Below are 27,464 nucleotides of genomic sequence, written 5' to 3' on the forward strand. Positions count from 1 at the left end.
ACCAGATTACCAATTGGCCAGACTCCAGACCATCATGAACGATGCGGCTCGCCTGGTGTTCAAGGTCCCACGCTGCACCCATGCCTCCCCCCTCCTGCGTCAACTCCATTGGCTTCCGATTAGGCAACGTATAAAATTCAAAGGACTCTGCATTGCACATAAAGCCATCTTTGGCCAGGCACCAAAATATATCAAAGACAGCCTAGCCAATTATGTTCCAAGCAGAGTACTGCGATCCTCGGAGGCGAGGCTCTTAGTCTGCCCCCGCTCCCGCCTGGTTTCCCTCGGTGGCAGAGCTTTTTCCATCAGTGTTCCACAGATCGGGAACAAGCTCCCTGTTAGCATCCGAAAGGAATGTGCCCTGTTCCCATTTAGGAAACAACTAAAGTCCCTACTTTTTAAGGAAGCCTGGGCCTCACAGTAAGCACTGTCTCCCTACCATTAATTCAAAGCAGTTGCCCTCTCTCAAGCGCTTAGAGACCGTTGGTGATAAGGCGCTATATAAGGAATATGCTACTTACCAGTATGCATCTGTTCTTGGCATGTAGGGCCGCTAACATTCATATCTTGTGCATAGATCGCCGCCTAGTGTTGGGTCCGGATGATTGCACCTTGTTGTCCTGGAAGAGTCTTTTGAAGTATCATGAGATAGGTGGCTCCTCCCCTGGACTACAGTGCCCATGGGCATCCTCTCCATCCTCAGATTGTTTTTCGCCATTGTGGCAGAGATGGAGTCCAATACAATACAAGATGACCATGCTTACAAATAATTCTGACTACTACAGCTGCGACAGGCACCGGGGAGGATGGGCGGGCGATATGAATGTTCGAGGCCCTACATGCCAAGAACCGATACTGGTAAGTAGCATATTCCGTTCGAGGCATGTGGCCCGCTAAATTCATATCTTGTGCATAGAATAAATAGCAGTTTCTCCCCTAGCGGTGGTTGCCCGAGCCAGCTGCAGCAGCCTGAAAAAGGGACCTAAGAACAGCCTGTCCTACAGCAGCTTGCTGCTTGGAATGTACATCAACACAGTAATGTTTGGTGAATGTATGTATGTTATTCCATGTGGCTGCTCTACATATGTCCTCCAATAGAATGTTACCCAGGAAAGCCATGGATGCCCCTAGCTTGCGTGTGGAATGCGCTCTTGGGGGGACAGTTAGTGTGCGCTTAGCCTTCTGATAACAAATCTGAATACACCTAGCAATCCATCTGGCTATACCTGATTTGGAAATGGGTTTGCCTTTGTGCTGAGGTGAAAAAGCAACAAAGAGTTGTTTAGTCTTCCTGAAATCCCTCGTCCTGTCTATATAGTACAGGAGAGCTCGTTTGATGTCTAATGTCAAGTCAAGTCAAGTCAGAGAATTTATATAGCGCACTACATACCCAGAGGGTCCCAAGGCGCTTAGAAAGGGGAGGAGGATTACTTGTCAAATATCCACGTTTTAAGTTGCTTTCTGAATGCTAGGTGGTTCTGGGTAAGGCGTAGGTAAGCGGGGAGTGAGTTCCATGTTTTAGCAGCCAGGTATGAGAAGGATCTGCCTCCCATGGTGGTCTTGTTGATGCGAGGTACAGTGGCGAGGGCTTGGCTGGAAGAACGTAGTTGGCGGGAGGGGGTGTAGAAGGATAGTCGTGAGTTGAGGCATTGTGGTCCGATGTCGTAGAGTGATTTGTGTGCGTGGGTTAGCAGTCGGAAAGTGATCCTCTTATTGACGGGTAGCCAGTGGAGGTCTTTAAGGTGACCAGAGATGTGTTCGTTGCGTGGGATGTCTAATATGATCCTGGCTGAGGCGTTTTGGATTCGTTGGAGTTTCTTCTGGAGTTTAGCGGTAGTGCCTGCGTAGAGGGTGTTTCCGTAGTCCAGTCGGCTCGTGACCAGGGCATGGGTCACTGTTTTTCTTGTTTCGGTGGGGATCCAGCGGAATGTTTTTCTAAGCATGCGAAGAATGTTGAAGCAGGAAGAGGATACGGCGCTGACTTGTCTATTCATGGAGAGTGAAGAATCCAGGATGACGCCTAAGTTCCGTGCGTGGTCTGTCGGGATGGGTGCTTTTCCGAGGGCTTCCGGCCACCAGGAGTAATCTTTCTGCAACTGAGTCTGGAGTAGGGAAGAAAACTGGCAGTTCAATAGTTTGATTAATGTGGAACTGAGAGACTACCTTGGGCATGAATTTAGGGTTAGTGCGTAGCACCACCCTATTTGCGTGAACCTGTATAAAAGGTTCTTGAATGGTTAGGGCTTGCAGCTCGCTAACACGTCTCAGCGACGTGATCGCTACTAAGAAGGCCACCTTCCAAGTGAGGAACTGTATCTCACCAGAGTCGAGAGGTTCGAAAGGAGGCCCCATCAATCTGATCAAAACAATATTAAGATTCCAGACCGGTGAAGGTGGTCTTCTGGGTGGAATGACTCGTCTGAGTCCCTCCATAAAAGCCTTTATGTCTGGCACTCGGAACAGTGAAAGGTGTTGCCTGTTCTGTAAGTAAGCCGCTATTGCCGCCAAATGAATACGTATAGAGCTGTATGCCAGATTGCATCTGTATAAATGTAACAGGTAACAAATAATGTTTTGTGTTGATGCATCCAGCGGGTTTATGTCATGGTTGGAGCAGTAAATGACAAAGCGTTTCCATTTGGCAGCATAGCAGGCCCTAGTGGTAGGCCGTCTCGCCTCCTTGATGATATCCATACAATCAGGAGGCAAATTCAGATACCCAAATTCTATGACTTCAGGAGCCATATCGCAAGGTTTAACTGTTGCGGATCTGGGTGCTGAACTTCGCCATGGCTCTGGGTGAGAAGACTGGGTGTAAGACGCAGTCTTTGGTGAGGCACCACGGAAAGTTCTAGGAACGTGGTGTACCATGCTTGCCTCGCCCACGTTGGAGCAACCAGGATGAGAGTCATCGAGTGCTGTTTGAGTTTCCGTGCCACCAGAGGTATGAGCGGGGCAGGCGGAATAGCGTACGCAAATCTGCCTGACCAGTTCATCCATATCGCATTGCCCTGAGACCGCGGGTGTGGGAACCTGGCGGCGAAGCTTGGGCATTTTGCATTTTCGTTTGTGGGGAACAGGTCGATGTCTGGATGCCCCCACTGCTGGAAGTACGGTTGCAGCACCGAGGGATGAATCTCCCACTCGTGCACCTGATGGCTGTGTCTGCTGAGCAGATCCGCTATCTGGTTGTCCTGGCCCGGGAGGTGCTCCGCCATGAGGAAAATGTTCCTCTGAATGGTCCACTTCCACATGCTCTGAGCCAAGTGAGACATCTGTGGAGAGTGAGTACCTCCCTGCTTCTGAATGTAATACATGGCCGTCATGTTGTCCGTCCGGATCAACACGACCTTGCCGCACAGATGTAGCTTGAAAGCCTTCAGTGCCATGAAGATTGCCATCAATTCCAGCAGATTGATGTGCATTTTCTTCTGTTGATCCGACCATAGTCCCTGCACTGTATAATGAAGGAGATGCGCCCCGCCACCCCAGGAAGGATGCGTCCGTCGTGAGCACTATTTGTGGTACAGGCTCTTGGAACGGTCGTCCCTTGCAAAGGTTGCGTGGATTCCACCGATGCATAGAGTTGTACGCACGACCGGTCACCAACACTAGGTCTTTCAACTGTCCTTGAGCCTGATTCCACTGTTGCGCTAAACACTCTTGGAGCTGACGCATGTGCAGTCTCGCGTGCGGGACTATGAAGATGCAGGAGGCCATCATGCCTATCAACTGCAGAAACACTCGTGCCTGTAGTAAGTGTTGTGGCTTGAATTTGCGAATCAGCAGTTGCATGCTGTCGATTCGCACTGAGTTCGGCTGGGCTGTAGCAGTCACAGTGTCCAACGTCGCTCCTAAGTATTGCTGTACTTGAGCGGGTTGAAGATGCGACTTGGGATAATTTAGAGAAAATCCCAAACTGTGCAGAAGATGAATTGTGCGGGACACGTGGCTGGCGCACTGCTGGGCTGACTTCGCTTGCACAAGCCAGTCGTCAAGGTAAGGGTAGACATGAATGTGTTTTCTCCGAATGTGTGCCGCCACTGTCGCCAAGCACTTGGTGAACACTCTGGGAGCAGTGGTTACTCCAAAGGGTAGCACCTTGAACTGGTAATGCTTGTTCTGTATAGTGAACCTGAGGTATTTCCTGTGTGCCTAATGTATGGGTATATGGAAATATGCATCCTTCAGATCCAGTGTTGCCAGGAAATCCCTCTCACTGAGCAACGGCAGGACCTGCTGCAGAGTCTGCATGTGGAAATGTTCTGAAAGGATGTATAGGTTCAAGGGTCTCAGATCCAGAATGGGCCTGAGAGACCCGTCCTTCTTCGGGACCAAGAAATAGAGAGAGTACACCCCTGTTCCGTGCTCCTCTAGAGGCACCAGTTCTATGGCCCCTTTTTGCAACATGCTGGCCACCTCTTGCTGTAATAAGGTTAAGTGCTCTGCGGACATAGGATGGTGTCTTGGTGGTATGTTGGGTGGAGTGGATGTCAGTTCTAAACAATACCCGTACTGGATAAGTTGCCTCACCCACCTGTCTGTGGTAATGCCTTCCCAGACTGGCAGGAACTGCTGGAGTCGTCCCCCGACTGGTGTTATATGGTCCGGGGGCAGTGACAAGACGTCACTGTTTGGTATTTGCTGAGGACCTGGTGTTATTTCCACATCCTCTGCCTTTGGTGCTGTTACCACGGTATCCACCTCTATTGGTCTTGTTAAAGGTGGCCTGTGCACCACCTTTATTGTATTGTGTTTGCTGAGATGTTTGCCCCCTTGACGGCCCTCTACCTCCTGAGCGACAAAAAGAACCCCCTCTGAACTGTTGAGACTGCAAGGCCCCCATAGACTTAGCCGTCTTGGTGTCCTTCTTGATCTTCTCAAGAATTGTGTCAACGTCGGGCTCAAACAAGAAATCTAGGTTAACGGGGTGATTGACCAAACTTGTCTGTATTTCTGGCTTAAACCCTGAAATTCGTAACCATGCCTGCCTCCTTAGCATTACACTGGTGTTAATGGCCCTGGCTGCAGTGTCTGCTGAATCCAGGGCACACTTGATAGAAGCGTTTGATATCAGTTTCCCTTCCTGAATCAACATTTCCGCCCCCTCTCTAAATGCATCAGGCAAGTGTTGCAACAATTGCTCTAGGGCAGAGGTATTCAAACTTTTTGATGCCGAGACCCCCTTGTAAAACCTTTTTAGGCTTAAGGACCCCCTTGCAACAAAAGTTTCTAGAAACTGGTACTCCTCATCATCAACAACTATCGACAACCATAAATGCGCCTGCTAGACCTCATCACATTCATCCAACATTCATCCACCTACACTTTCACACATCCATCCATCCATCCTTCATCCATCCACCCTTTCATCCTTCCATCCATACATACATCCACCCTTCATCCAGCCACCCTTTCATCCTTACATCCATCGTTTACCCATCCACCCTTCCATCCATCCATCCATCATTCATCCATCCACCTTTTCACACATCCATCAATCATTCATCCATACAACCTTTTATGCATCCATACATCCATCCTTCATCCATCCACCCTTTCATCCTTCCATCCATACATCCATCCACCCTTTCATCCATACATTCATCCACCCTTTCACCCTTCCATCCATACATCCATCCTTCATCCATCCGCCCTTTCATCCTTCCATCCATACATCCATCCTTCATCCTTCCACCCTTTCATCCATACATCCATCCTTCATCCACCCACCCTTTCATCCATCCATCCATCCACCATTCATCCACCCACCTTTTCACACATCCATTCATCCATGCAACCTTTTATCCATCCATACATCCATCCTTCATCCTTCCTTCCATCCATACATACATCCTTCATCTATCCGCCCTTTTATCTATCCATTCACCCATCATTCATCCACCCACGTTTTCCACACATCCATCCATCCATCATTCATCCCTGCAACCTTTTATCCATCCATACATCCATCCTTCACCCATCTACCGTTTCATCCTTCCTTCCATCCATCCATCCATCCACCATTCATCCACCCACCTTTTCACACATCCATCCATCCATCATTATCCATGCAACCTTTTATCCATCCATACATCCATCCACCCTTTCATCCATTCATCCACCCACCTTTTCTGTGCCTGTCTCATGGGGGGAGGGGTGGGGGGTCAGTATCTCTCTGCGTCTTCTTCCTCTCTCATGGGAGGGCATCTCTGTGCCTCCTGCTGGGGGCTGACAGGCTGTAACAACATCTCACCTGAAGAACCGACTCTAAGGCACATTTCTCCTGCCAGGCGCCAGGTATGAGGGTTCGTGCTTTAAGCTTTGCAGGCTGGACCCAAAGCTCTAGGCGCGCAACGTCCATTGAACTCAAAGGGCTCCCCCAGCCACCCTCCCCTGCCCCCATCCCTTCCTCTCCTCGTGTATATAAGCCGGGCAACACCTTCAGGGACACACACAAAGCCGCTCCCCAGTACTTCACACGTCTTTAAAAGACCTTTTACTGGTTAATGAGGCTTTGTTGTTTTTCACCCCTCGGTGTGAATTAGGCCTCCGCCTGAGCACCCTCAATCAGCCCCACGCCATCTAAATCAAACTGACAATCCGCGACCCCCTTCCCAGGACTCCACGACCCCCCTGGGGGTCGCGCCCCACAGATTGAAGACCCCTGCTCTAGGGTATCATAGTGAGCCCTATCGTATCTAGCCAGTAGAGCCTGTGTATTGGCTATTCTCCAAATATTCGCCGCCTGCGCAGCAACCCGCTTCCCAGAAACTTCTAACACTTTAGTTTCTTTGTCTGGGGGAGGAGCATCACCACTTGTTTGTGAGTTCGCCCTCTTCCGGGCATTGGAGACCACCAAAGAGTCCAATGGCAACTGACCCCTTATATACGTAGGGTCCACAGTAGCAGGCCTGTATTTCTTTTCAATACGTGGGTTCACCACCCTCGCTCTTGTTGTGTCCTTGAAATTTCATTGGCATGCTTAAGGACACCCTTCAGCATCGGCAGCGTCTTCACCGATCTGTCCGAAGTAGAGAAGGTATCAAACAGGAAGTCCTCTTCAACCGGGTTCGCATGCATGACCACATCATGGTTCAGCGCTGCCCTTTCAATTAGAGCGTTGAACGCCGCAGTATCCTCCGCGGGGCCGCCTTCACCTAGTAAGACTGGGTGTCCGCCTTCACCTGGTAAGAATGGGTGTCCGCTGTGCCTTGATCTTCGAGCACATCCTGCGAGTCATCCTGATTAGATTCATCAGGATAGTTTAATTGTTCGTCATTCTGGTCATCCCCCCCCCCCCGCCCCTCCCCCCAAATCGTCAGTGAGTGTGGGGGAATGAGTAAAGGCTTGACCATAAGGCCTTACGGACTCGAAAAGGACTGGCGAGGAAGCAGAGTCTCTTTTCCTTTTGAGTGGAATTTGATAGGATTCCATAGGCTTCTCCGGCAAGATCTTCCATTTGAAAAGGGTGAGTCTTCCGGTTGCAGAGTCAATGTACAACTTCTTTGAGCCTTCAGAAGAAGGCGGAGTGGAACCGACGCCTTCATGAATGGCGGTCGTTCCCTTAAGTCTTGGCATCATTGTACCAGGGTCGGTGCCCTGTGCCGGCTTAGACGCCTTAGGTCTTGCAGTCGGAGGCAGTCCAAAAACGGTGGAGGCCCCGATGGCTGTTTGACTTTCTTCACGGGCATCGGCAACTTTGAGCCAGGTGTTGCGCTGGGATTCTCAAAATGGCCGCGGCTTGAAGCGTCACATTCCAACGCGGCCATTTTGCGCTTATCTTAGAGAACCTTCACCAGCATCAACTTGTATGCATTCGGACTGAGGGGCGGCTGCGACTCAAGTCCGTCTTCAGTGTCCACGCCCCGAGGGCAGCCGTAGATGACGTCGCTCCATCTCTTTGGCACCTTCTTGGATGTACCGATCTTCGGGTTGGCACCCTTCTGTGACCCCCGAAGGGGCAATGACACTCTGAGCCTTCTTAGGATCCGATGGAACGAGGCTTTGAGAAACGAATACTGGTTTTACCAGTTTAGGTTTCGATTTGTCTTTTGTCAGTTTCGGTTTCGTTTTCGAAGGCTCTGAAATATTCTTAGCCGGGCCAGATTGCGAGGCTGTAGAATGAGCATAAAGATCTTGGCTAAGGCCTTCCGGCGATGCTTCGACCTGAGCCGTTGACAAGACAGTGTCACTTATGACCCCCGAAGGTTCGGTTGGGTCTTGCTCATCACTGGAGCCGCCCTCTGCGGCTCCAATGGCCATACCGTCGTCTCTTACCTCGACGGCTTCATCGTCTTCGATGTTCTCATCGTCTACCTCTTCTCCGTAGTAAGATTCATGACAGGAGGCCGGGTCGGAGAGATGCTCCGGTTCCTCCTCTTGGACGCCCTCGTCGTCCCCAGCCTGGAAGATATCCTCCACATCCGACGCTCTCCGCGCCGGTAGTCTCGCCTCACGTCAAAGAGCGATCGCCTCTTCCGACCTGAATTTTGAACAGGCCAAGAAACTCTCCTCATCGTGGTCTGGAGACAGACATCTGTTGCACACAGGGTGCACGTCTGAGAGAGGATACTTCGCGTTACAGACCGGGCAACGCTTAAACGGGGCCTGGAATTCCATCGCCGATGTCAATCTTCGAGCAGGCCTAAAAAACTGGGAGCACACGTGCTCAAGTATCCGGGAACCGGATAAAGTAACTCAGAACCGAACGAAGTACAATACCGACGCTTAAAGAGGCCTTTTGGCCTGAAGAAAACAAGTTTTTCCTATAGGTTCCGAACGAGAGTCACGGAACACATCCGAACCCAATGGCGGAAAAAAACAATCTGAGGATGGAGAGGATGCCCATGCGCACTGTAGTCCAAGGGAGGAGCCACCTATCTCGTGATACTTCAAAAGACTCTTCCAGGACAACAAGGTGCAATCATCCGGCCCCAACACTAGGCGGCGATCTATGCACAAGAAATGAATTTAGCGGCCCACATGCCTCGAACATATAAATTACAATTACAATATATTCAGATGCAAAGAATCTCATTCTGCTTTTAGGTGCCTTTTAAAAAAAACACAGCTGTTTTGGCAATCATCACCTTAACTTTAGTTCACCTCCTTCTCTTTCCTCTCTCAATTGTGCCAAGAAACCTTTGGTAAACCAGCGCTTTACAAAGCTCTGTAACATAACCTAACAATCACTGGTCCTTACTTGTCTATTAAACAACGTGGTGAGCACAGAACTCCAGTTCACCAGGGTCAGACTGTTCCAACAAGTTACTTACCTTTGGCAATGCTCTTTCTGAAGCAGAGCGATGGTGTTTCGCAATTTGTCTGTTGACTGATCCTATTAAATGGTAAAAGGGGCTCAGAAGTTGTCTTTCCTGGCTGGAGAACGTTTTTCAATTTCTTAGTCTTGACTTCCAAGGTGGGGAGCTGGAGGTCAAGGATTTTGGTGGCCCTATGCCTCACCAGGGCGCAGATTCCTTAGTAACTGGTCCAGGAGATAAAAGAAGGCCTGCTTCGGAGAGGTACTGCGACCACCAGCAGCCTGCAAGTCATCATACAAATTGTTGTCTTAATAGTGCTCAGCCAAATCATTGCACGCATCAAAATCATTCAGGGCCGAAAAGTGAATGTAGGGTGTGTTGTCTCCCTAGTGGAAGCAGAAAATCGAATGGAGGAAGCGGAGCCTGAATTGTCATCAGGTGCGGCTTTGGTCGAGGTCGGACTGGTGCTGACCTAGAGTTGAACGGTACGATGGGTATCTCATCATCTGGTATCGAAGTCTCAGGAACCAGCATGAACCGTGGTGCTGGTGGCAGGGTCTGGACAGGAGGTCTTACGACTGGTTCAGAGGTTCTCACTGGTGCTGAGGGAGAACCTGCTGGTGGTACTCCAGATGGAAGGCCTTTTCGGTCCTTGGAAAGCACCAAGGGGAGTCTGCAAGGATCCGAAGAGCCTGGAGCGTAACTGCATTAAATTCTTCATTTTGTTCTGTAGTGGTAAACTACCCCATAAAACTCTGTCTGTGCCTCAACCAGTTGCGGGATCGGCTCGAAAGTTAGGTGACTCCAGAGCGAGGTTGAGAGCCTTGGCATCTCCCGGCGTTGGCTCTGGTGAATGCGAGTGGCACAGGGGGGGCAGAGTCCTGCTCCGATTACTTGTGTTTGTGGACTTACAGGGCGATTTGAATAGTGAAGAAGACCTGCGCCAGGAGCAGCTTCTGTGACTAATATAGTGGAAATGGTACCGAAAGGTGTACTTGAACCGAGACGTAGATCTCCCTCGGCAAGTAGTCTTATGCTTGGTGGGTTAAATTGTGCCTTGTGGTCCTGGATAGCCTCTGGATCCATCAATGCACAGTCGCTGCAGGCTTTGGCGTCGTGGCTCGACCCCAGAAACCACAGACACGCCTAATGGGTATCTGTCACAGATATTTGTTTGCGACAGTCTCTACAGTTCTAAAAACCAGTTGTTTTTGAGCAGGGGTCTTCTGAATGGGGGTTGGGCCCCCCTAGAGGAACCTGGAGTGATCACGGGGGTGGGAGTGGTATCAAGTTCTGTGACTAAAAGGCCTAATTTGCTGATAAGGATTAGTTACTTACCTGTAATCCTAGTTCTCTTCCAGGGGTATACTCATTAAAGTCATAAGCACTGAATTATCTCCGCCCATGAGCGGGGACCCGGAACACAAACAAAATACATATATATGTGTAAATATAACCAAAAGTACAAAGTACTAAGTAATTATACACATATACATGTATAATAACATAATATGCAGCCTAACCTTAACACATAGGCTAATCAAACCAAAACCTTACACGTTCTGAAGCATGAAAATATGCTGTATATAAATGCAATAAACAGGCATGAGCCTAAAATGCATTTCATAGCCATGAAAAACCTTTTATTTTCATCAAAGAACCTGTAGTAAACAGTTATTAGCCTAAAAGGGCTGCATATGAAAAAATGTCTGTGTACAGAAAATCAGACTGGCACCCTGCCTTTAAGGCCCCAGAGAATCTGCACACTTCGCCTTTAAGGCCTCCAGGAGAACTCTGTTCCCATCATGCCCCACAGGTGACAGTTAGGTCAGTTCTTTTGTACGGTACAGTAAACTTTAGCAGGAATCTGCACTTAAACATATTGAAACTTTAAACCTTAATGCTACTGCTCGCCCGGGGAGGCGGGAGGGTGCTTATGACTTTAATGAGTATACCCCTGGAAGAGAACTAGGATTACAGGTAAGTAACTAATCCTTCTCTTCCAGGGGATACTCATTAATAGTCATAAGCACTGAATAGAGTAGCAAGCTCATACCCACAGAAGCGGGCGAACAGATTAAAGCATAGTCATACTTTAAAATCACAGTGTTTAACTAGTATTAGCAAACAAATTTCTGAGTGATGCTTGTCCCACTTGTGCATCAGTCTGAGCATCAGAATCCAAACAGTAATGGCGTGTAAACGTATGAACTGAACGCCAAGTAGCTGCTTTACATATCTCTGACATAGCCACATTCCTAAGGAGAGCTGTGGTAGAAGCTTTTCCCCTCGTAGAATGAGCCCTAGGTCTACCTGGTAAAGACTTGTGGGCTAGCTGATAAGCCAGTAAGATACATGACACTATCCACCTAGAAATGGATCTCTTGGATGCTGCCAACCCAGTATTTGTAGGACCATAGTTCACAAACAGACGGTCCGTCTGTCTCAAAGACTTAGTTTTATCTAAGTAAAATTTCAAAACCCTTTTAAGATCTAATGAATGTAAAGTCCGTTCTGCCGGACTTGAAGGGTTCGGAAAGAAAGTAGGCAATGTTATGGATTGGTTAATATGGAAATCCGACACCACCTTAGGTAGGAAAGCAGGATGAGTCCTGAGCACCACTCTGTTTCCATGAAAAACTGTGTATGGTTCATTGCAACACAAAGCCTGGATTTCGCTCACCCTACGAGCAGAAGTGATGGCCACCAGGAACGCTACTTTCCACGTCAGGTGTTGCAAAGACGCCTTATGTATCGGCTCAAATGGGGGACCCATTAATTTAGTCAATACCACATTAAGCTCCCAAGGTGGAGACGGAGACCTGATTGGAGGATAAACCTTTCTTAACCCTTCCAGAAAATCCTTCACCACAGGCATTCGAAAGAAAGATATCTGTGTTGGCGATTTTCTATAAGCAGTTATTGCAGCAAGATGGACCTTGATGGAATTGAACTGCAAACCAGATTCAGCAAGGTAAAGAAGATAAGGCAAGACCACCTTTTCTTGACCATGAATAGGGTCCAGACCCTTACTCTGACACCAAAGGTAAAAGCGTTTCCACTTAAATCCGTAGGATTGTCTCGTAGAAGGCCGCTTTGCTTCCTTAAGGATGTTCATACACTCTGGATTCAGCTGTAAGTGCCCGTACTGGATGACTTCAGGAGCCATGCTGCCAAGCGCAGGGAGGGCAGATTGGGATGAAACACTTGCCCCTTCTGCTTGGACAGAAGATCCGGGCGACACGGCAATCTCCTGTGCGGTGTTATTGACAACTGGAGGAGATCTGGGAACCACCACTGGCGTGGCCACTCTGGGCAAATCAGTATCATTCTGGAGTGAGTCTTGTACAGCCGATTGAACACTGCTGGTATCAACGGTGTCGGTGGGAAGGCGTACAGCAAATTTTGACACCAATCTATCAAAAGGGCATTCCCTTGAGACCCTTTCTGGTAGAACCTGGACGCGAAGACGGGGCATTTTGCGTTTGCCGCGTCTGCGAACAGATCTATGTCTGGTGTTCCCCAATCCTGGAAAATGCTGTGCGCGACGTCTTCGTTGAGAACCCAGTCGTGCGCTTCGACGAAGTCTCTGCTGAGGTCGTCCGCCTGTGTGTTGAGACTCCCCGGCAGGTGAATTGCTGTTATGGACAGGTCTCGCGCCAGTAACCAATGCCAGATGGTCTGGGCTTCTATGGAAAGAGTCCTGGATCTGGTACCCCCCTGCTTGTTTAAGTAATACATTGTAGTTGTATTGTCTGTTTGTACCAGGAGGGACCGAGTCTGTAGCGATGGCGCCAGGGACTTGAGAGCAAGATGGACCGCTCTGAGCTCGAGAAGATTGATGTGATATCCTTTCTCGAAGTCTGACCATTGCCCTTGTACCTGCAGAGGGCCTATATGCGCCCCCCAGCCTTGGAGAGAAGCATCTGTTATCAGAGCCTGCGTTGGTGGGTCCTGATGAAAAGGGACTCCCTTCATCACATGCACCTTCTTCATCCACCACCGGATGGAATCTTTTGCAGACTGTTGGAGATAAATCCGGTCCTCCCAGCATCCCGTCCTCTGTTGCCATTGATCTTCCAGACACTGTTGTAGAGGACGCATCTGCAAACGTGCGTTTGGCACGATGAAAATGCACGACGCCATTGAGCCCAGGAGAGAGGATACTTGCCGAACTGTCGGACGTGCAGTTTGAAGGAGAAGCAGACACTTCGCTCTGATGGATGACCACCTCTCCTCCGAAGGACACACGTTTTCTACTTCTGTATCCAGCTGAGCACCCAGGTAGTGGATCTTCTGTGTGGGATTCATTATCGACTTCTTGTAGTTGACTTGCAGACCCAACTTGTACATGAGCTGAAGACAAATCGACAGATGTTCCTCTAGAAGCGATGGGGATGAACTCTTCAGAAGCCAGTCGTCTAAGTACGGATATATGAAAATCCGACTCTTTCGAAGACAAGCCGCCACTACAGCCATACATTTTGAAAATGTCCTGGGAGCTGATCTCAGGCCAAAAGGAAGCACTGCGTATTGATAATGACGAGCCGCCACTTGAAACCTGAGAAATTTGCGATGTTTTCTGGATACCGGAATATGAAAATAAGCGTCCTTTAGATCGATGGAGCACATCCAATCCCCTTGGTGTCATTGAGGGAAGATCTGGTGAAGAGCCAGCATTCGGAATCTCTCCTTCCGAATGAATTTGTTCAGTCGCCTCAAATCCAGAATGGGTCTGAACTCTGTGACTGGACCTTTTTTCTGCACAAGAAAGAATCGAGAGTACAGGCCTTGACCTCTCTGCTGAAAAGGGACTGGTTCTATGGCCTTCTTCTTCAGGAGGACGTTCGCCTCCTGTTGCAAGCGCTTTATATTCCACTGTACCATCTTTAGAGGGCGCATGACAGGGGGTGCCTTCTTGAACCTCAACAGGTACCCGTTCTGAATGACATCCAGCACCCATCTGTCCTTCGTGATCTGTTTCCACTCGTCCAGATAACGCACAATACTTCCTCCAACCGGAGTGGGACACGGTTGTAGAGGAAGCATCCATTCATTGTTTCTGAGGCTGTTTGGCAGCTGATGACTGCTGCCTATTTCCATTGCCTCTGCCCCGTCCAGGCCGCCTCTGCTGGAATTGCGATCTTTGCTGATTCTGGCCTTGATTTTGCGAAGACCAATTCGTTTGTTGACTCCTTTGTTGAAAAGATCTCTTGTCATAGGGACGAAAAGTACCCCGACGTTTAAATTCTTTTTTCTTCTCAAGGCCTACGGCCTTAAGAGTGTCCAACTCCACTTTCATCTTAGACATCTCGTCGTCTGCATGAGATCCAAACAGAGTTGATCCATTAAAAGGTAAATTGACCATTTTCCTCTGTGCCTCCGGCTTTAGCCCCGTAAGGCGAAGCCAGGCTGTACGTCTTGCGCAAACACCGTGTGCATAGCCATGAGCCGACAAGTCCGCAGCATCAGCCGCCGCGCTAATGCTCTGGTTAGCCACCAAACCTCCTTCCTCCACTATTTCCAGGAAGTCTTTCTGATCCTCTTTAGGGAGTTTATCTGCAAAACGAGCCACTGAGTCCCAGAGTAGACGGTCATAACGGCCCAATAGTGCAGACGCACTGGCCACTCGCATGACCGATCCTGAGGTATTGCACATCCTTCGCCCCAAGGAATCCATACTCTTACTGTCCTTTTCAGGTGGAGCAGAAGAGGTAGATGCTGCCGAATGCGCCTTTCTGACTGCTGCTACAATCAGGGAGTCTGGTGGTGGGTCAGACCGCAAAAACATTGGATCTTCATCTGGAGCCTTGTATTTTTTCGCAATCCTTGAAGGACCTGAACCCACCGTGGCCGGAGTTAGGAATGTCCTCATTGCTGGTTCAATCAATCCAGGCACTAACGGTAGGAGAGGCCTGCCAGTCGTCTTGTGATGTAAGGTTTCGAAGATGACTGAGGTTGCTACCTGGGGAACTGCCATTTTGATGCTGAATTTACTCGCTCCGCGACATAACACATCATTAAATGTGCCTAAATCGTCTACTGGAGACACCCTGGAAGGAGGAGTAGAAGATATAGTCGGAGAATAGTCCCTATATGAAGATCTTGAAGAGGACGAAGACGATGTAGAAGATGGAGTAGGAGTTCTACGTCTTCTTTGAGGAGTTGCCGATCGTTGCCTCCTACGCTCCCTTGAACGAGATTTCTCTCTCACTAAGGATCTTGAGCGTGATCTTCTATGCAGTTCCTTCCGAGGGACTGGAGTTCTCTCCCCCATTATCGGACGCATCTTCCAGTGCCTTAAACTTTCCAACCACCTCGGTGACAAGTTAATAGGCCGCTCTGTATGCTCAGGTGAAGCTTCAGGTGACACCTGCACAATATTCAGCTCTGCGGAAGACCTAGAAGCTCTCGACGCTGCACTGTGTTCAGAGACCAATGAACCAGACGGGGTCCGCTGTCTGGGCACCAACTGTCTGTCATCTGGCACCTGACCTGAGGACGAGCCCGAATGAGCCACCACAGAAGAGTCCTGGTGCACTATCCCTTGCCCCACTGCAGATCTGTTGTCTTGCTGATCATGCGGGGAACCTTCCACTCTAGGTTCGGGACTTATTTCTGACCTCGACAAAGACCTAATTGAGGTCCGAGAGGCTGGTCTTGATAGTCTCGACTCCGACCTATGATCAGGTAGGGGAGACCTAGACACTCCATGCTTCGAGCCCGAAGCATGCTTCGACGTCGACTTACGCCGCGATGGAGACCTTGACCTTCTCTTTTTAGGTCTCGACGTCGAATCCTTCGACGTCATCCTTTCTCTCGACGTCGATCTTTTCCTCGACGACGTATGTCTCCCCCTTGACGTCGACCGATGACTCTTCCTCGACGTCGACCCTTTATCCTTCGACGTCGACCCTTTATCCTTCGACGGCGAACCTTTATCCTTCGACGTCGAACCTTTTTCCTTCGACGTCGACACACGATCCTTCGACGTCGGACATCTCTTGTCCCTCGACGTCGACCTCATACGATCCTTCGACGTCGAGCGTTGCACTCCCGACGTCGTCCTCACTGCAATCGACACCAATTGCCTCGACGTCGACAAGGATTTCGACGGCGACTGCCTCACCGGCGATGTCCTCGACGTCGATGGAGCTCTCTTCGACGTCGACAGTGATCTTCGACGTCGAGCGCACCTTTTTTGACGGTGACGCTCCCTGGAGTCGATGCTTCTTAGTTCTACCTTCTGGAGACGCTGATCTTCGACGTTTGGGCTGAGAAGATGGCCTGGCAGATGATAATAGGCCTTTAGAACTCTTCTCACCACGGTTTTCTCTCTCCAGAAGGCCCAGCAACCTCATTTTCTCTCTTTCTTTTAAAGTTCTATTTGAAAGGTTAAGGCAGTGATAACATTCTTCCACCTTATGAGAAGCTGGAAGACACACCACACAAACAGAGTGTGGGTCAGTTTTCGACATCTTCTTCCCACAGGAAGGACATTTGTAAAATAAAGGTGGCATTCTGACTAAAAAACACCAACAGCTTAGTCAGGAAAAGGGTAACAACCCACCACCAAAGATATATTTTGTCAAGAAAAGGCAAGAAAAACCAATTTCTGACAGAAAATACTTCAAAAGAGCAGAGCTCAAGTTCCAGGTTCCTCACAGAACAAGCCGGAAAAAAGAACTGACCTAACTGTCACCTGTGGGGCATGATGGGAACAGAGTTCTCCTGGAGGCCTTAAAGGCGAAGTGTGCAGATTCTCTGGGGCCTTAAAGGCAGGGTGCCAGTCTGATTTTCTGTACACAGACATTTTTTCATATGCAGCCCTTTTAGGCTAATAACTGTTTACTACAGGTTCTTTGATGAAAATAAAAGGTTTTTCATGGCTATGAAATGCATTTTAGGCTCATGCCTGTTTATTGCATTTATATACAGCATATTTTCATGCTTCAGAACGTGTAAGGTTTTGGTTTGATTAGCCTATGTGTTAAGGTTAGGCTGCATATTATGTTATTATACATGTATATGTGTATAATTACTTAGTACTTTGTACTTTTGGTTATATTTACACATATATATGTATTTTGTTTATGTGTTCCGGGTCCCCGCTCATGGGCGGAGATAATTCAGTGCTTATGACTATTAATGAGTATCCCCTGGAAGAGAACAGTGCTTTATTTTCAGCAGAAATAAATGATGGGCAGTAAAACGCTCTGCAATGGGCCATCACTAACTCCGTTTGTCAAGTATATCCTGGCTGGAAGAAGATGTGAAAAGGGAAGGGACTGCGAGAAGAGAAGGTGTCAAAAGGGAAGGGGCTCGAAATATTCTTCAAAACAAGAACTTAGCTGCAGTGTTTAAATAAGTCTAGACATATTTGAACATTGTCAGTTTAATAGACTAATTGTGAACAATTCTGAGGAGGTGCCTTAGTGATTTTTGTTTTACTTTGGGGGGCACGGCATTAAACAGTTTGAAGACCACTGTTTTAGAGGGTGACATCACCTGAACACTGAAGAAAATATTTTTTTAAATGTGAGAAAAGTGTCTCTGAGAGACTAGAGTAAGCTCCAGATTGATGGCTGGTGGTGCAGAAAGAAAGGGACAGATGTCAGCGTGCAGTGGTGGGGTCTAGGGGCAAGAACTTCACTCTTCATTTACAGAGCAGATTGGTACCACTGCGGAGCTGCTTGGTGCCACCTACTGGCATGCAAAAGTACTGCTGAAAAATTTCCTGGTACAGTTATGGAATATTCAAACCGTAAGGAATCAGAGGCTAGAATTCTTTATCAGAAATTGAAGTTTTATAGGATAGTGAAATACTAAGTCTCTTTAAAAGCTTGTGTTGGAAGCCAGGCAGATGAACAGTTCGTTTTCAATGAATGTGCTTTCCCCCTACCTCTTTAGATAGTCAAAGAAGCCCACTTTTAACATGTTTGGTTAACTCCTGTGAATGTGATGGTGTGTAAATACTGTACAAATGTACATTTGTTTGTGGAAATGTGCATTTATTTGTATGAATGTGCACTGATTGGAGAAAACATGTATTGGTTCAAATGTATATTTACTTGGGGAAAATATTCAGTAGTTTTTCAGCAAACATACATCTGTAATTAAACTGTACATTCACATCCGTTTCAGTTCTAGATAGTTAAAGTACTGCACTTTGTACCAAACTTGTTACCTAATATACATGTCAAAATAATACTCATCATGCATTTGTTTAGGAATGGATGTGTACTCTTAAGGCCTTGTTTTTCATGGTGTTTAGACAGAATATTGGAAACCGAACTAATTGACCAAAGCATATCGAGGACACAAATGTAGTGACGGTAAGTTTCTTTAGGTAAGCAAAGGTTTACTGTATATAACTCCACACACATGTACTTGACAGTATATATATATATATCTTCAAGGTACTTAAATGTGGAGTTAAAAATGGTAAATCTATGCGTACCTATTTTTGTTGATTTTTTGGATCGATATTTTGGACACGATATTATGTCCACACAATATTTCTGATTCCAATATTCTGTTAGTGACCCAATCCTATATAATAATTGTAAACTCTCCACGCAGTTGACCAGTTTAAGACATGGTCACATCCAAGTAGTGGTAGACACACCACGAGACAACCTTCATTCCAGCATGTGTCAGGAAACATGCAGTAGTGAAGGTGTGCCAGTTAATTTTCAGACATCTGGAGGCTAGCCAGAATAATTAGCTAGAACAGCAGCATTATAAGATGCCTTTCCCTCACTTCGTGATCCAAAGAACGCCTAAAGATATTTCATAGCAGTTATCAACAATGCTTGTTTGAGACTCTCATAAAGTCCTCTTCAAAGACCCTACTAGTAAGGGCGGTGAACCAGGGGAGTCCAACAGAGGTTAAAAAAGGAGTAATATGGGTAGGAGTACTTCTACTCCATTGCACAACGAGCAAAGGTGAGAGAGTGATGTACTATATTTAAGTTGATATATGCAGAACCTCCCTTGTCAAATGATTGCTCAACACTGTGTAGCCTGGAGTTTTCTTGTAGGCAGACCCAAGCTGGAATTCACTTGATTTGCAATACCAATCCCAACAAATAATGCTGTAGATCTTGTGGGTGCCAGCTACCAGGCCAGGGCAGATCCTCTTAGTTTTTGTCCGGTGATTTCTTGGCATGGATTGTAGTTTTTGTAGGTACCGGATTAATTAAAGTACTTAGTATAGCCTTTTCAAAACACCCATAAGGATTAGTTACTTACCTGTAATCCTAGTTCTCTTCCAGGGGTATCCTCATCAAAGTCATAAGCATTAGAATATTCCCGCCCATGCGCGGGACCCCGGAAACAATATATTATATGTGCCCCACATATATATATACATATATATATATATAAAAATAAGCAATTGCAGCCAAATAAAACAGTAGAGCTGGAATATGCTGTGAAGAATTTCCACCATACATGTGTATTAGCATTAGAAACATGAGAAACAACACCAATGCTTGTTTAGAAACTGTTTTAATGCTTAGAAAGCAGTAGAAATTCTTATAACACACTGTAAGCATATACAGCTCCCAGGCTGCATTGCAAATACCCAGTCTAAAAAGACTGAAAAGCTAACCTGTAGCTGCATGTACTAAAACGGACGCTGTGCCTTTAAGGCACCTCTGCCCCTAGCTTCCCATCATGCCTCAGGGGTTACAGTTAGGTCAGTTGTTCTTTCCGGCTCCTTCAGGAAGGACCCTGGATACACAGCTCCACACTTTTCTGCCTTTTTCAGTCAGAAAATCTTCTAAAGAACAATTTTTTGATTTACTTTGACTTTTAACATCAGGGTCAAGTAAATAACTGCTTAGCAGTCGATTTTTTGTGAGGTTTTCCTGTCAGGATGCCCTCATTATTTGATGATTGCCCTTCTTGTGGCCACAAGAAGGCAAAAACGGACTCTCATGAGGTCTGTATTTTATGCTTGCCAGAGGATCATGATCCTAAAGACTGTTCACATTGTAATTGTCAATTGCTTATTTATATATATATATATATATATATATATATATATATATATATATATATATATATATATATATATATGTGGGGCACATATAATATATTGTTTCCGGGGCCCGCGCATGGGCGGGAATATTCTAATGCTTATGACTATTGATGAGGATCCCCTGGAAGAGAATCACACGTTACCTCAAACAGAACTTACACACAATTTAATCTCTTTTGCTTCTACATCCGTATATCTCCAATGTAATTAAAGAAACTACTTTGTGCTAAATAAAAACTGTGAAACCAGAAATGTATTTGCTAGAAAGATACATTTTTATGGGTCTCGTTTAGAGTTTTCTAGATGGGCTGCAAAACAAGCTGTCAGTGGTGGTACCCCGCCTCAAAGTCACCAAATTTAAGGTTTCCAGCGGAGTCAATATTTTTTTACACCAAAGCTTCTCCCGCCTTCATTGCAGAAGACATTGTGACAAAAAAAAGTGACACTGGTTTGCCATGCTGTGATGCCACTTTTTTTCTTTACTAAAGACCGATGCCAACAAAGAGATTTATATTTCCTAAATTAAAAAAAAGAAGAATATCCCAAATACATTGAGAGTTGTCTCCCCACACCGAGGACAATTTTGCATTTTTACTGTCTGGGGCGGCAATGGTAAATATGGCAAATCAGTACAAAAAATAAATTACAAACTGGGTGTTGGGCTTTGGGGGTTGTATTTAAATTGGCCTCTATAACATGTACAATAGTGGATGCCTCTCCGAGAAGGTTTGCCCAACAGCAGCTTCTGTGATGGCTCTGCTGTTGGGAAAACTGCCATGCCTCCACTTCTAAATGAGTAATACATCAAGGAGGTGTGCACCAATTTTTTTTTCACTTATTTCCTAGTACCAAGACCCTAAAATGAGGTCCTAAGTGATTTCACAGTAACACCATAGCTGGAGGTTTCCTTCCATATTAAAAATGCTTATATAAATTAAGAAATTCAGAAAGTGTCACATATTTTACTCTCTCTCTTTTTCTGCAGGCAGTCTCCTTCCATTGCATCGGCCACCAGCAGCGAGTCAGGAGCCAATGAGGACACAGAGAACTCAGACCGTGACATGCCTTCCGAAAGCTCAATGAGATGAGGGACACAGCAAGAGGATCACCCTCCAGAGGGGAACATTGACTTGCACATCCCAGGATTCTTGACCAAAGAACAAAGGGACATCATTTCTGGAGGGCTTCCTTCTAAATATCTCTGAGGTCTTTCATGGGTCCTGCCAAGGATGTTATCTGAAATATCAGAGGATTTTTCCCTTCTGAGTACCGCTAACGATCCTCACCTTAGCACTGCTGAGAATCTCTCACGGTATTATTGAGGATTCTCTCCCGAGTATTGCCAAGAATTCTCTCATGAGTATTGAAGAGGATTTTCCTTCTGAGTACTGTTGACGGGTACAATCCAAATAAAGCTGAAGATTCAATGATGAAAACAGCTGAGGATTTTTTTCCTCCGCAGCATTAAGGATCATCTCTCACGTGGCCACAAGGAGCACCTCAACACTATCATTAAGCATCACTTCCAATATTATTGAGGATTCCGTTTGAGGATCGTTGAGGAGTCATGAGTATCACAACGTTTCTTCTCTAGGGTATATCTGATGATAGTTCCTGAATGTGTATCACTGAACATTGTTTCTGAGCAATGCTGAGAATTTTGCCTAATTATTATTAAGCATTGCCCGTTATGTGTTGCCATGGAAAAAGTTCGCTTTGTTCCCACTACCACTTTTCAAGGTAGATACCGGATCTAATCCAAAATCTCTGGCCCGGAGCTTCATACCAGATTCTGAGCACTGGTCAAGTTTCTAAGTCTCACTTGAGGTCCTGAAGAGGTCCTGAGACCCAGTTGAGGTGCTCGGGCTTTGCTGAAGTCCTGAAAGCCAGCTGAGTCGTGGGTCGTGGGTCGTAGTGGAGGCGCTGATATCTGACAATGATTAAGTTCTGGAGGCTCTAGCAAGATCCCCATGTCCTAAACCTGGTGGAAGACCAGAGGCACATTTAAGGTGCCAGGGACCAACTGTGGTCCAGAGACCAGGTTGTTGGCTGATTTCTTGAGGCCTATTTGAGATGCCAAGATCTGATTAAGCTGTGAAAAGTGGCCACAGTTTTGAGATGGAGTTAGGTTCTCATTGGGTTGGACTGCCAGAATAGAAATTGACATTCTTTGAACTACCAGGTACCAGTCAAGCCCATTTTCTACTCTGCAGTAACAACAAATCACACCCATACACAAATCATTTACAGAGCAGGTCTCTTCATCCTGCAGGCCCATAATACACCCGGAAAAGGAAAGCAGATGAAGGGTCTAGGAGCTGGGTTTGGAATACCTGCACAGCCAAACTGCCAATCTACGCAATATCTATCCCTGTCTGTTACCGTTTCTCCATCCCCCCACCATCTTTATTCTCTCTCACTCCTATTCTCAAAGTCTCCCATTATATTTTCTGTCTCTTTCATTCTATTGTATTATTTTCTATTTTTACACTTGCCCACTCTTCCTGGTGTTTGTTTATTCCTTTCCCTCACACCACTTCCTTTCAGCCCACTTATCCTTGTTTTCCAATGCCAGCTTTCTTTGTATGTCACTTTCCTTCACTCCTTTTTCCCTTTCCCCCAAATACTACACCTTTTGTCTGACTAATCATTTAGGGTCACATTTACAAGAAAGTATCACTTTGCCTGCGCCAACCTGAGAAACACTTGCACCAACATGGATGCACCGTATTTACAATACGGTGCACCATGGCGCAAGGTTTGACAGATGCGTCAAATTCAGACGCATCTGTTATAGCAAAAGTCACGCATTGCTGGAGTCGTGTCGCAAGCACTACGCACCTACAGCAATGTTCAGGAAGGCCTATATCTATTATGCTGCATCACTCTTTAGGCCTGCTTAAAGCAGGAGTAAGGTTTTGACGCAGTGGTGTCGTAGATGTGATGCTTTGAAATCTTGTAGATTTCACTGCGTCACTTTTGAGAGGCTTTCTTGCATCAGAACGCCCAACCTGAATACATTATACCGGACACAGGTATAATGTGGCGCAGGGCTTTACATCGTGACACATCTCCCCAAATGCGTCACGTTGTAAATATGACGCAAACTGGCGCATTGTTGTCGCCACCGCTGCGTCACACAAGTGATGCAACAGCAGCGCAAAAGTGTTGCAATGGGCTTGTAAATCTGCCCCATAGTGTGTGAGAAGATCAGTACTGTTAAACCAGCTAGAAATAAATGATATATGAGGGGAAAGTAAAAAGTAGGAGGGGTGAAAATGTAGACCAAATGGCTGGAGGTAAAGAGGTGGTGCAAGAGGAAAGGGCGGGAGAAAAAGATAAAATGTAAAAGGAATGACTTGCAGAAATTCAGAAATAGAAAGAAGGTGTGGATAAGGAGAAGTATAAGGGGAAGAAGCAAATAGACAAGCTGGAAGGAAAGTGAGAGAGATGACACGTAAGACATTATTTTTACACTATCCAGAAAACAAAACGTCTGGCTTTTGTGAATGAAAAAGGAACCAAGTTGAATGCCAAATGTAGTTGGAAATGACCATACCAGTTGATGACGCATAGAAATCACCTATGCTATGTACCAAAAGTTGGCACTGAACAGCTATTATTGCCTGAGTTTTGTCCTCCAATTGATGCAACCCTGTTGATTACACCTCATACCATCATTAGGTTTCATTTGAATCCTGGCTTTTTTCTACCGTTTATCATGCAGCTGTGTTGGCAAGTTGGCCAAAGCCGTTTTTTCCGCAGGCTCTGTGACTGGCAAGTTATCATGCACAGTACGACATTTGGAATGTTATGCAACAGATCACCTTATTTTTGTATTATTTGCGTATTTGATATAATGCAGACCTCGCTCCATGGTGCCGTGGAACATTTCTACTGCAGCACTCTATTGCTATTTCAAATAGCGCATGCAGAAGAGACTTCAAAGTAAAGGCGTGGTTACCTGTAAACTCCTTTGAGTCGTGACTACCGCATATTACAGTGAGTCCTCATCCAATTGCTTCTACGCCGAGTGAATATTGATTGTGTGTACATGCTGTGCCAAGTGACCAAACAAAACTGTAGACTATAGGAGCAGATACGTTAGGTATTCAGATTACAAAACTGAACTCAATATGTTTACTGTGACAACCTTTCACTGACACATCTGGTTTTAAAATTGATGTCAAGAGGACCACCAGATCCAAGAACTGCACAAGTTTAAATTGTCAAATGTTAAAGGAACATGCACTTCAACTTACATAAAGGATAAGGAAGTGGTCCCACTTAGGGAAAAAAAAGGGGCTTCTCATGTATATGTATACAGAAAGCTGTTGGTCTTCCCAAAGATGCGCATCTGTGTGGTTGGATAACATCATCCAGATTACTCCTATATCCCATTTCATGTTGACGCTACAGTCTTTTACTAAAACCTCGCAGGTACTAGTGCACCCCACCCTGTTGACATCGGACATAAGTCACAGAGTTGTAACTCATTCCAAAGCCCCATTATCTAGTAGATTGGTCTTTGGAGGTGACCTTTATCCGTGGTAAACAAACTCAAAAAAGTAAACCGTTCTTGCTACAAAAGTGAGTCAGAATTTAGAGAGGAATGCCTCTCAGCTAAGCAAACTTTTCTGAAGAGATGCCACCTCCCTCAGCCTGGTGTATTGCTCTCTTGTGGGACAGTGTCAATCTTGTATTTGGCCTGTGAATTGACCCCTCAGCTCTGATGTTTGGGACAATGAAGTGTCAGACGATTACTAGCGTAAGCCAGAGAAAATGCATAATTTCAAAATGTCCCCATCTCAAGTGTCCCTTAACACACGAAGAAGGTAAGCCACCGTATACTCTCCTTGAAGACACAGCCAACACAAATCGGTACAGCAGCTAAAGGGAGAATACAAGGTACAATTTTACTACCCTAAATCAAACATACGAGGGTCCAAGTGGGACAGTCACAGAATTCCTGAGAGTATCATGCTTAATCATCTCCAACCTCTCCCAACCCTGGTATGTTGGTACAACCAGGGCAGACTCAACCTCCTGTGCCGAGTCCAACAGGAGGTTTAATCCGCCCTGGTAGTACCATACTACCCGGGTTGGGAGAGGTTGCCGAATTTGAAGCATGGCACAATTTTGTGTGAGCGGAGGAGATCAGTAGGAACGAAAAGAAAAGGGGTGCAAGAAGGAAAGAAAAGACAAAAGGGGACAGAAAGAAGCATATTGAAAAAGCAATAGGGTGAGGGAAAAATAGATGGGAAAAGAGAGGAAGTGATGGGGAGACTAAAAGGGAGACTTGAGAAGCATGAAAGAAGGGGATACAAACAGTGGCAAAATAAGATGCAGAGCGTGGGAGGTACATTGGGCGGTGATATGAAAGTTTCACCCACATGCTTTCAGATTAGATATGTGTTTCTCTTTTAGAGAGCAAGAGAAAAATAAGTATGTGGGGCATTAGAGCAGTTTGAGAGAGACATCTTCCTATCTTAATCATGAAAAGATGCTTGTTAGCCCCATAGTCAGTGCTATTCCTATTTCATCCCAGGGAGGTCTTCCTATCTACTATACTAGTGAGATCTCTCTAATCTCACATCTCATTATCTGACACCACCCTTTAGAGGAAGAATGCTCTTCCTACTTTTCCCAAAGAAAAATATCTTCCCACCTACCCCAGTGGATTCTGCAGACAGCCTGGAAGCACTTGCAAGCTTTGCTGAGCCGCACGCGGCGTGTTACAATGTACCTAGAAATGTTAATAAAGTGTAAAAATATACATATCAAAGCAAAGCACTAGCCTCGCCTCTGACTGTACAAATGTGAACAAGCCTTCTGTTGTCTGTTTCTGGCAAGGATAGACGGCTTTTTCCTTGAGTAGCAGTGTGCACCATATCGCTGAGAGTGGACATGGGGATGTTACACTACCCTGGGAGCTCCAGGGACATCTTTGAGCTACACAGGTAGGACTGTCGCAGCTGTTTATGTGTGAATCAACACAACACATTTTGTGTACGAGTACTAGAGGCTGCAGGTGGCTGTCAGTGTGTGTTATTATTAGCACTTGAAAAGAGCACAATCTGGAACTAGGATGGCATTCCTGTGACTTTCGGTAATCACAAATGTTTTCCAGCTCTGTGGGCATTCAGCAGCATTTTCTCTATCACGCCGAGAGTTCACTTTGATGAGACCAATAATCTCACAGTGTCTAATATTCTACATGACCTAGGTAGTCTGCAACTTACCCAAAGTGTAGAAAGCTGCACGCACGATAAAGCACATCTTCTGGACCCTGTATTCGGTAATAATCCCAACTTCAAAATTGGAAAACCACTCCTGATGACATGGACAGACCATGCCCTTATATCATTTTCATTGGGGGGCATTCCTTGTCCACTGAACAAGATAACCATTACCAGTCTAGGTCGTAGATGGGGAACATTTAACAAAGAAACATGGATGAATTCCTTAACTAAACTTGAATATTGTGAACCACCCTGAGAGCAGCAAATTCCTTAGTAGACGAGTGGATTAAAAAGTAATTCGACTAAGTGGTCCCCATCCCACAATAAAAAAAAAGAAATAACAAGAAATCAACACCCTGGTTTACGGCCCACTTAATCTCCTTTAAAAAAGAATGTAAATTCCTAGAAAGAAAATGGAGAAATAATTAAGCTGAAAATGTAAAACATTCCTACAGATAGCCACTAGACATTACCATCACGAAATTAAAAAGGCACTGGTATATTTCTATGAAGCTATAATGATGAAAGCAGCTAACGCCCCAAGGGAGCTTTTCTGTATCATTAAATCATTTACCATTTGAAAGCTGAAAATACGATGACTACTTCTACACTAGCACGCTGCAATGACCTTGCGGAGTATTACCAAGTTAAAGTTTTGGTTATCTACAGTACCCTTAATAAGACAAGGGGTATTGGGTCCCAGGGATAATATTTTACGACCACTCAACACTATACTCCCCGAGGGTAACTGAACAAAATACAAATAATAGTAGAGGGTCAAAAAAGCGAATTTCTAAAGAGACGACTATGTATGAGAATCAGTGGCAATAGTCCACTAGTCAGGGTACATCATTCGTGGTTATTGAAAAATACCCATCAGTAGCTCTTCCTTGACGCCCTTTTCATCATGTG

General features: G+C 46.1%; 1 protein-coding gene across 4 annotated transcripts in view; it reads left to right on the forward strand.

The window, feature by feature from the left end:
- Positions 1-26,100, forward strand: part of IFFO1 (intermediate filament family orphan 1) — a 128,727-nt gene extending 102,627 nt beyond the window's left edge. For 3 of the 4 annotated variants that reach the window (XM_086932900.1, XM_086932898.1, XM_086932899.1), the window contains one exon: positions 21,296-21,746. In XM_086932900.1, coding sequence (XP_086789026.1) covers positions 21,296-21,398 — 103 coding nt within the window. In that variant the 3' untranslated portion in view covers positions 21,399-21,746. Of the gene's footprint in view, positions 1-21,295; positions 25,286-25,419 lie in introns of those variants that run through there. The other variant, XR_015297638.1, reaches the window with a different exon arrangement.
- The last annotated feature ends 1,364 nt before the right edge of the window (positions 26,101-27,464 follow it).

This window comes from Lissotriton vulgaris, chromosome 7, assembly GCF_964263255.1.
Source record: "Lissotriton vulgaris chromosome 7, aLisVul1.2, whole genome shotgun sequence".
In the NCBI taxonomy this organism is placed as follows: domain Eukaryota; kingdom Metazoa; phylum Chordata; class Amphibia; order Caudata; family Salamandridae; genus Lissotriton; species Lissotriton vulgaris.